This window comes from Nicotiana attenuata, unplaced genomic scaffold (assembly GCF_001879085.1).
Source record: "Nicotiana attenuata strain UT unplaced genomic scaffold, NIATTr2, whole genome shotgun sequence".
Taxonomy (NCBI): Eukaryota; Viridiplantae; Streptophyta; class Magnoliopsida; order Solanales; family Solanaceae; genus Nicotiana; species Nicotiana attenuata.
The window spans coordinates 103907-114488 of record NW_017670462.1 but is presented as its reverse complement, the minus strand read 5'-3'; the positions used below and the strand labels follow the sequence as shown (position 1 = coordinate 114488).

The following is a 10582-nucleotide window of genomic DNA, read 5'->3' as shown; positions in this document are numbered from 1 at the left end:
TAAGAAATCTACGTGGTAACTGGAGCAAGGATAAGCTGTTGTCAGGACCACCGAAGAAGTCGAGTACCTGTGACGTGGCAGGCCTTCATTTGATCTTATTTTTTTGTTTGGTTTCTTTTTTCTTCTCTTTTTTTTTTTTCTGATGGCAAACACCGACGGCCCTTCCATAAAGCAAGTAAAGCAACTACATTAGACATCACATTTGTGGGGGCCTCATTTTTTATTAACCTAAAAAACTATGTATAAGTTTTAAAAAAGATTTTGTGAAGTGAAAAGGTTTGATTTCTTTCTTTAACAAGTATAGAGGAGAAGGATTTGCAACTGCTATGATTTCTGCCACGAAAATGGCACTTGAAATGAATATCGAACTCGAATTTCGTAAGAAACGTATGATATATAGGAAGTAATAATTTTATGAGAATGTTGATAATAAAATCTCAAAACCTTTCGAAGAGTCCTTCGGAGCTGATTACTTTATACATAGTACTATAGTAGATAAGGCTATTTTTTTCACTTCAAAATAGATTTGAACATTTCGAAGTATATGAAATATTTTGATTTTTATTTAGCGGTAAAAATTAAGATCACTAGATGATGGAAATTTGAAAAAATATTGCCTTAATCTTGAATGTTCCTTAAAGCACAATAATCAATTCGATATTGATGGTTTAGATTTATTTTCGGAATTAAAAATATTAAGAAAAATAGTACAATTAGAAGATAACAGTTTAATTGATACACTCGGTCAAATAAAAAAATTTGATTCTTTTTTCAATGCCTACATTACTTATGGAATAATGTTAATAACTCTTGTTATCGTCGCTTCAGCGGAAAGAAATTTTCAAAATTAAAATTGATAAAATCTTACCTAAGATCGACAATGTCTCAAGAAAGGTCAAATGGATTAGATAAATTGTCAATTAAGAAAGACTTATTAGGAGTTATTGAGTATAAGAAATTTATTAATAACTTTGTATTGAAGAAGCACTAGAAAAATGGACTTCAAATAAATAAATAAATAAAATTTCAAAAAAAACTAAGGCCTCTCATAAAGTTTGGCTTCAGGCCACAGAACTCTTGATGGCAAAGACCTTAAACGGAGGAAAATTAAAGAAATCCTTTTAAGAATTAGAATGACCCTAACAATAATTATAGTACAAGTTTTTTTCCCTTTATATCAAATCAAATATTTCTTTTCTAAATCCCTAGCTCATCTTCCTTTATGTAATCTTATCTTATATGGAGTAGTACTTTGTAACCTTTTTTTTTTTCGGACGACAGCAAGGTCTGGAGTAAACAGAAAAGGGCTAGGTTGAGTAAGGTGAAAATTAAATTTTCGCATTTGGTATGTTAATTAGGTGTTTTGCTAGTGAATTGTAACTTAATCGTCTAATAAGTAAGTATTACTTTAGTTTGATTTGAACAAATTGCAAAATAGCTTACTACTTATTTTCGGTTGAAATATGAGTTGCTAGGAATTTGACATCCATTGACATACACAGGAACCGACGATAATAATTCAAGCAAAATATGGTTTGATTCAAAATTGAAGAGAATGTAACTTCCAACAGACCTCTACTATTAAGAACCACAAAACATAAAGAAAAAGAGAGATTCAAGCAAAATATGGTTTGATCCAAAATTGAAGAGAATGTAACTTCCAACAGACCTCTACTATCAAGAACCACAAAACATAAAGAAAAAGAGAGAGGAAAGAATAAAACAGGTAGAAGTTAAACAATCTGCAACAAGCACAATACAAATGAAAGGCTATGGAAGTTAGGGAGAGATTGTTAATTGTTTTTCTTGGGCGTAAATGCGATTGTAGAAGATAGCTAAATCTGGAAATTTAGATTTCCGATTTTTATGCTATATAATCTCGGCTGAAGCCAAAAGATGCCAGATGTGCAAACTGATGTTCTCTCTTGTTTTCCCGCATAAATGTTTAAAAAATAGGTACGCATCATCAGAAGTAATTGGATTAAGAACAGTACGCATCAGAGCTTCTTTTCTAGTTATACCTGTGTTAAGAGCGTGTATATCACTTTGAGATATTGCAGGTACTAGGACGAGCTCAAATTTCACTACTTATCTGTTTAATGGACCAATTGCAGGTTTTTGGTAATCAACGCAAATGCTGCTTCTTTACATCTGTTCCGGAAGAAAAATGAGTTCTCATTCCAACATTTTTCTCATTCAAAAATCACATTCAACTGCCAGTATCATTGGTGTCTAAGAAAAAAAAACATAACTTGGTATCCTAGGTCACAACATAACGAAGCACGAGGCAGATACAATAAATAGGACTCGAGCAATCTTGCACAAAAATTCATGTAACACCACCGACTGAGGTATATTTCCACTGAAAGGTTGAAGCGTCAAGCGTCCAACACTAATAATCCTAAGCTGGTTCCAGGCTTTTCATCTGTCTAAACTTTTCTGACCTGGATATTGTGAGTAGATTGGAGCCGCCAGATTGGCTGTCTGCCACTCTGAACAAGGGCTACCTGCTCTCCTTCCTTCACCATCCCTTGCTTCTGTAGATTGAGAATGGCATCAGATATAGCAGGAATACAACTGTAGTAAAATGATAGTAATAACATACTTGCAACATAAACATTCAGATCACATCCATACAGGATAATCTCATGGATGAAGAGAGGAGTATAACTAGTTAATTGAATTGATTGTCTGAATTATCATTTTTTTATAAGGTAAATTTGATTGTCTGAATTATCATTACAAGATTGTTTTTTAATTACAAATCATGGATACTAGCAGCCATAAACATAACAACTCAGCCATTCTTCTGTGACCACCACATGAGTTCAAGCATCAGTTATTAGCATTGCTTATTAGCAAATAACAACTCAGCCATTCTTCTGTGACCACCACATGAGCAACTTCAAGCATCAGTTATTAGCATTGCTTATTAGCAAATACCAATGCATATACTGTGGATTAAGCAATAATGAAAAATGATAATATGCTGAAGGTGAATCTTACCTGCAACAAGGACAATGCATTAGTGAAGGTCTCCTCTGCACCCTCTGAAAACTCCATATATATTGGACATACGCCTTGGTACAAAGCCAGTCTCTGTTGAACTTTCTTACTGCAACCCAATTATGGAACAAATGATTAAAATTCACTTACTTCATAGAAATTATTCACGAAGTTCTCAGATTTCCCTCAAAACATGGACATACCAAAGATGGCAACTAATTAAACCCAAGTTGCTTAGGTACTGAAACAGGAGCTTTATTATCATAAAGAGAACGCTATATACGTTTCCTTAGGTGTCTTAAGATGTGTTTAACCCATTCATCTTCTACAGATCAATTACCGGTATCAAGGTGTAACCATAGCGAGTAGTGCTCATTCAATAGTAAAAGCAATAACAGTGCCAGAAGGATAATAAATGGCTCGTTGTAATGGTAATGAAACCAGTTCAGGTGAAGAAGTTTGTTTTCAAATATTGACATCAAAGATAGACCAACAAGGTGAATACTCACTCATTTGTAAAAGCAAATATAGTGCCACAAGGACGATAATGGCTCAGTAAGATGGCCATGAAACCAGTTCTAGTGAAGACAACAATGGAGGTTCCAAGAGTGTTGGACATCATCGTTGCATGGAAAGCAAACATCTCACTCATATGGTTCTGCAAAACAAAAGAAAGTTTTGGTAAGTATTAGCTCCTTTAGAAAATTTACTTTCAAGAAAAAGTTGGAGGTAAAATATGTCATCTACCTTGAAGGCTTGGCCTAGATTTGGAGGGGTTTCACCACCAACAATAGTAGCTTCAGTCCGTAGCGACACAGTGTGCATAACTTTGACAGCTTTCAAGGGAAACCTGTAACCAAATGAATTTAACTTGTTAGAGATGCTGACAGGTTATTAAGACAATTTCTCGCCACCCAAAACCATTAGATTCACAAAATAGGATCCCAGAAAAAATACTTATTACTCATGAAAGAACCTTGACCAGTGTCTTTTATTATAAAGCAAATATTGGCGGTTAATCGATTCCAAAACTAAGATCTCCCATTTGCCTTGACATACCCATAGATGTGTTACATTGTGTAGGTGTGACATGGGTAAACTGCATAAAAGCATACCGCACATGTTGACACACACCCAAAATTCCATGTAATAGGCCCTAAGTTTAAAGAGAATATTATAACACCTTGAAAAGTAACTTACTTTCCATGAGCTGTTTCTCCAGAAAGCATAACAGCATCAGCACCCTCTCTAACAGCAATCGCAATATCTGATACCTCTGCTCGTGTTGGGGTGGGATGGACAATCATGCTTTCCAGCATGTTGGTAGCAACAATGACAGCTTTTCCCATACTTCGGCAAATGTTGATGATTTCTTCCTGCATATTATGATATTTCAAGCAAAGGAAAAACAGAGAATACATGGCTAAGACCTCTTACGAAATGGTAAAAGCTGTCCAGTTTTGCATTCTTGCGGTAGAATCTACAGCTACTCCGTTATTGACCTTTACCTGTAACAAAGGAACCTCCTCAATAGGCAGCTCTGCCCCAAGATCTCCTCTTGCAACCATTGCCTGAGCATAACAATAAAAACCATTAAGTTGGGTAATTAGATGTCTATCAAATAAAGGACAGAAGACACAAGCTACGATCCAGGACAAACATGCAAGCAGGTAGTCCACAAAAGGCGGTTAAAGGTTTCCAGAGGAGTACAAACTACATTGAAGTCTAAGAACCGGTAAAACAGATTTCGATACTGTATCTTGTAGCTGCATGCAAAGCATAGGTGAGGTGAGTTTGCTGCAGGTACACAGCTGACAGCCAGCATAAAGATAGCATAATAATGAAGTATCCTTTGCATAGGGCCTGAATAGAGCGGAAAAGATATAGAAGAGCCGACCCCTCGTTTGGCATTGAGGGTAGTTGATTCATTGATTCTTGCCAGCCAAAACTCTTAAAATCCTCGTAATCTTTAGGACAGAGAAAAAGGAGGAAGAAGCTCAACCATTCAAGTATAATTGGTGGTTTCCAAAATGTTGTAGACAGCTTCAGTGTGTGCCAATTCATCAACCAAGAAGAAAGGAAATACTACCAGCAAGATATTTGATCTGACACCAAATCTTTTCTAGCAATAAACCAGCAACATAAAGGTTTAGAGAATTACCCCATCTGATGCAGTAATTATTGAATGCAAATTTGGTATGGAGTCTGCACTCTCAATTTTCACAATAACATGAATATCTGCACCACAGCCTGTCATATCAAAAACGAAAAAGGCTAGTCAAAGGATGTTGAAACAAAAATGGATAAGCACTCATTGGCACTTTCAGTGCTCACTAAAAAGAAATGGACCCAATGGGATTACTCTTCAAATAATTTTTCAGTTCATGGACCACTGCTGCATCTTTGACAAAGGAAACAGCGTAAAAGTCAATTTTGTTGTCCACTCCAAACTTGATGTCATCCCAATCCTTTTCTGTTGCACAATGAGGATTACTGTATTAGCAACGCAAGGAACTTTCTGATGGAGTAAAAGTTTCATGCTTTCACATGCAGATAGACATGAATTTATAGACAAAAAAAGTAGTCTGACCAGTAATAGAGGGAAGTGTGGCACTTTTCCCTCGAACATTTAGATGTCTCCTTGATTTAAGTTCCCCCCCATCAACAACTTCACACTTCACAGATTCTTCTGTCTTGGATGTCACCTGTAAAGACATCATGCCCCCTATAACAGAAAAAAACTACAATTATCTTAAGTCTGCAAAAAATTCAGGTATATCTATCATGAAAAATAGACACAAAAAGAACAGTAAAGTATCACTTGAGTCATGCCTATTATATGGTACTTTACCTTCCCCTCAAAAGACTAGCATTACAATAAAAAATGTTTGATGTGACCATGCTATCGCCAATTCACCAACAACAAAGGTAAAAGAAGGTGCCTAAGTTATAGCAATTTGGTCTCTCAATGGCTGAATGTTTTTTAGCATGTTTGTACGGACCCTTATACAGGACATTTACGCAAGTGCAACAGGGAGATGTGCCATAACACTAGCAGGTGGATATAAAATATCAGCAAAGACAGGCCATCCAAAGGGCTCAAATGATAAATCTCTAATTCAAATCAAGTATGAAATGTCTCTGTTTCATTAAAGGAAATCAAAGCAAGCACAAAATCAAGAAAAGACATATTCCTACATTGGACAACACGAGGAATCAGCTAAAATTGTGCCAATTATTTTAAAGGCAACGGTCAAAAGAAAAACTAAACAAAATAGAAACAAAAAAATTAAAAAGAAAAATCTGGACTGCAACTAGGTGAGAAGGATGCCTATTCTTTTTTCTTTTTTGGTTTTGGAAAAATGAGATGGCTGCGTCTTAGTGAGACAAAGTTTACTGCTTCACATAATGAAACTCCACAGCAAAAACTTCTCATAGAGGCAGTCACCTGCTAGGCCTCATATTGCCATGATGACTCAATCTATTTTCGGAAAAATGAGATGGCTGCGTCTTAATGAGACAAAGTTTATTGCTTCACACAATGAAACTCCACAGCAAAGACTTCTCATAGAGGCAGTCACCTGCTAGGCCTCATATTGCCAAGATGACTCAATCTCTGGACCTCTAAGGAGTCATTTTTATTACAGAGAGACTTCTAGTTTATTATTTAGTTCACTTTGTAGTCCATGAAACGAAAGTTGTGTTCCTCACACCCTCCACCCTGCTGATTTCTGCAAATGTACAAGTATACCATATTGCAATCACAAGTGGTGAAAGAGATGGGAATAAGAATGCAATGGGAACAACTAGATAACCTCCATGACTTTTTCCCTACTGACACGTTAACAAAATGTCTACGGCACAATATTTCATGTCAAGTCAAAATGAGGAATCATGTTGTCAATTTCAACGCCTTCCAATGACAACACGATATAAGATGTTATCAGACGACATAGTAAAATGGAAAAGAAACCCACTTCACATACCATCAACGAGAAGCATGTCTCCTACTTCAACATCATTTACAAAGTCATCATAGTTGACACTGACACAATCAGCTGTGCCCACCCCTCTCTTAATTGTGAAAGTGAATTCCTGTCCAGGTTGCAATGTGATTGGTTGGGGCAAGTCACCACTTCTAACCTCAGGACCCTGTCAGCATCAAAACAACAGAGTGAGAAGAGGCTATAAAATGAAAACAGAAACCCAAAAAAGGATCATATCCAGCTAAGTATCAGGTGATAAAGAGAGGTGAAAGGTATCTTTCATGATGCATATTACATGCGAGCAATTTCACTAATATGTAATGAACAAACATTGATTGACAGTGATACAAGATTTTTCTGAAGTTGTATATGAGTTTGAAGGCGAACAACATTTTTTTCTTCCTAGTCCTAACTTGAAAGGGATGAATACAGGAAAACTGGGGCGTTAAAAATTAACCAAAAAACCAAACCGGACCAAATAATAAATCAAACTGACAAAAAACCAACACATAGTTTGATTTGGTACAGTTTGGTATTATTAAACAATTAAAAAAAACGAAAAAAGAAACAGACAATACATAATTTGATCTGGTGTTAATTTAACGTAAGAAAAAAAGAGCCTAAACCACCAATATATATATATATATATATATATATATATATATATATATATATATATATACCGCGTGGGTTTTTGTGTGTGTGTATGTTCCACAGCTATGAAGCACAGCTATGAAGCGATATTTATGCTACTTCTCATCCTTGCTCGGTTCAACTTCTTTTACCAAACGAATAGTGCTTCTGCTTCATGATTTTAGAGTTAAATGCAGGATTACACTGAATATTGTCAGTCTTTGATACAATGTGGCTCCTGCGGAAGATCCTGATACATCTATTAAGGATGCTTCTGTCTTTTTCACCCAATGTATATTTTTGGCTTTTTTATTGTCTATGGTTAATCTTAGCAGAGCCTTCATTTCGTTAATGAGTCAACTGGTGCTAACTGCAGTCTCTCACTGAAATCCCCTGGAGATGAGTCTTTGGTTTTTTATACATGAGACACCAAGAGATGTGAAATGCTGCTTCTCAGCCTATGTCATTTGGATCCCTTAGTTCCCGGTCACAGTTGTGGATGCAGTTAGCTTCAGAAACTAGTGCTTTGATATTAAAATATTCAAGGAAGGAAAAGTAAATTGGTTTGTAGAATTTCAAGTGACAGGAAAGAGAACGATAAAAAAGATCAAATAAAAAGAACCCAAATATGCTGAAACCAGAAAGCTGATTTATGCTTTGATTGGTATGGTTTATAGATTTAGCAAACTGACATAGTTGGTTTGGTTAAAAAACGATTCGAAATGAACCACAAACGCCCCTAAGAAAACCAACTACACTCCCATGGCCTGTCATTTAACAAATTTATAAGCAGGAAACATAATACACAAAATTCGATAAAAAATAAACTCTTACTTTAACAAATTGCCCAGTCCATCCTAGCTTCATTAATCAATTTTGATTTTCTGAACAATGTAGCAATCGCCAATCGCACAACTCCCCCAATTGTTTGAAAGGAATAAAAAGTTGTTCTATTTGGAACAAATACCTCCACGGTCATCTTCTTAGAAGCCTGAATCAATGTGGTACTACTTGTTGTACTACTCATCTACTCCTAAAACAAGGAGTGTCATGATCTGTGCATGACATCTTTAAAAATTGACAAACTAACGCAATAATACCAAATCCAAGAAAAACTTGTTCCCTAAACATAAAAGGGTTCTAGCTCAAAAAAAAGTCTCTCTTGTGACCACAGCGTGTGGTAGATCAGTTTAACAGAACCAATCTCATATCATTTGAACGCTCAATGACTAGGCCAACACTTTGGCACCACTGTTCAAACACGTGGTGTTAGATTCAAATCTGGTGGAAAACAATTTCCTCTTTTTACCACTAAACTAGTGCGTACATAAAAATGAAGGAAATTTTACCTTTGTGTCAAGCATGATGGCTATGACGTTGTCCTTAGACTGGGCATTATACTCCTTAACCAAATCGATGACTTTCTGATGAGATGCATGGTCTCCGTGAGACATATTGAGCCGAGCAACATTCATTCCAGCTTCAGCCAGCTTCCATATCATCTCCCTTGTGTTTGTAGAGGGACCAATTGTACATACTATCTTTGTCTTGCGCCTTACAGTAGGTTTAGACCACATGCCCACAGAAGTGTCACCAAGTTGCTGAATTGCCTGAAGATACTGAAGTTGCTCCTCACTCTGAAACATCAACAACCAAAAGTAATGAGATAGAAGCCTTTTTGATTGGTAGTAATGAGATATAATCCTTTATTTTGCTGTCAAAGTTATTATTCTTTAAAAGAAAATTTGTAGTAGTTATTTTTTCACATATCCACTGAGCTCAAAAGGGCACATTTTTTTTATAACCCAGCAAATCCCTGAAGGCCAATGGCAGAGGATTCGAAACTCGGTGGATAACGGGCCTTCCCCTCTACCTATATCTACGTAAATACCAGGCTTTTGTCTCACACATCATGTGTTGAGCTCTTAAAGCTGGACCAAAGTCATGGGGCCAAAAAAGGTTCAATTTTCTACTTCACAAATTTTGTTTAGCTCTAGATCGGTACATCATACATGCTTGTCAACTTCTAGTGGAACATATATATAGAAAAAAAAAAATCAAACAGCTCATCGACTGTTGTAACAAGCTCCACATCATCTAAACGTAGGAGAGCACGGAACCATAGCCACAGTCATTAAAGATAAAAACAGACAATTATGAGATAATTTGCAGGAAAAAAGAGGAGGACCTTAGGAACATCTTCAGGAGAAACGGGGAGGACTTGAGGCTCGGCACGCACAGATCTCCTAGCAGTGATCTGCGGCATATTTACACGAATAGCGTTACAGTTCTTGCTCCGTTCATTCCGAGCTAGCACTTTTGATGCGAAGCTAGAAGGCTTAATAAGCTTCTCGACTTGGGTCTGGAGAGATCCATGGCTAGGGCTGGAAAATGAAGTTTGGATCGAGCGAGTAGCCACCACTTGAGACATGTTTAGACAGAGAGAGAAATGGACGGAGAATTAGAAAGGGAGTGAGAAAATGTGTGAGGGAACGAGGAGTTATAGAGTATAAAAGGCGAAAGCAAGAGTGTGAGACTTTGAAGAAATCGCCGCTACTTTTTGGCGGAGATGTCGAAGAGAGGGGCCTCGAGTGTATCGAAGAGGAAAATATAAAGAAGCTGGAGGTTTGCTCAACTGTGTTACAGAACTGGGGAAAATATGAGTCATTTCTTTTTAGTCTTTATCTAAAAGTGATTCAGCAACTTCCCAACAAATTGGATTAAATCGGCGTCGTTTTGTTTGACGTTTCCTCGTTTGTGATACATCACGTGATCTTAAACTTTTTATTTTTATTTTTTTATTAGAGGTATTTTAGAGTATCTCATTGTTATTGTTTTGTGAGATGACCTAGTAGTTTGGAGAGAATTCCCAATCACTACGAATAAGGATGGCCGGTACCTGATCTTAAACTTTAACTTCATATATTTTTTACAATGGTACGAAAATTTCAGTGTTA

At 36.5% G+C, this 10582-nt stretch overlaps 1 protein-coding gene across 1 annotated transcript; it reads right to left on the bottom strand.

Annotated features, from left to right (window-relative positions):
* Positions 1 to 2152: 2152 nt before the first annotated feature.
* Positions 2153 to 10284, bottom strand: LOC109239795 (plastidial pyruvate kinase 2). The gene is made up of 12 exons (XM_019406388.1): positions 9814 to 10284; positions 8975 to 9262; positions 6993 to 7158; positions 5597 to 5731; positions 5369 to 5479; positions 5168 to 5256; positions 4515 to 4577; positions 4207 to 4382; positions 3754 to 3856; positions 3516 to 3664; positions 3007 to 3115; positions 2153 to 2537 (listed from the first exon to the last, which is right to left on the bottom strand). The coding sequence occupies exons 1-12, from the start codon at positions 10054 to 10056 to the stop codon at positions 2430 to 2432; spliced, it is 1740 nt and encodes a 579-aa protein (XP_019261933.1). The 5' UTR covers positions 10057 to 10284; the 3' UTR covers positions 2153 to 2429.
* Positions 10285 to 10582: the final 298 nt, after the last annotated feature.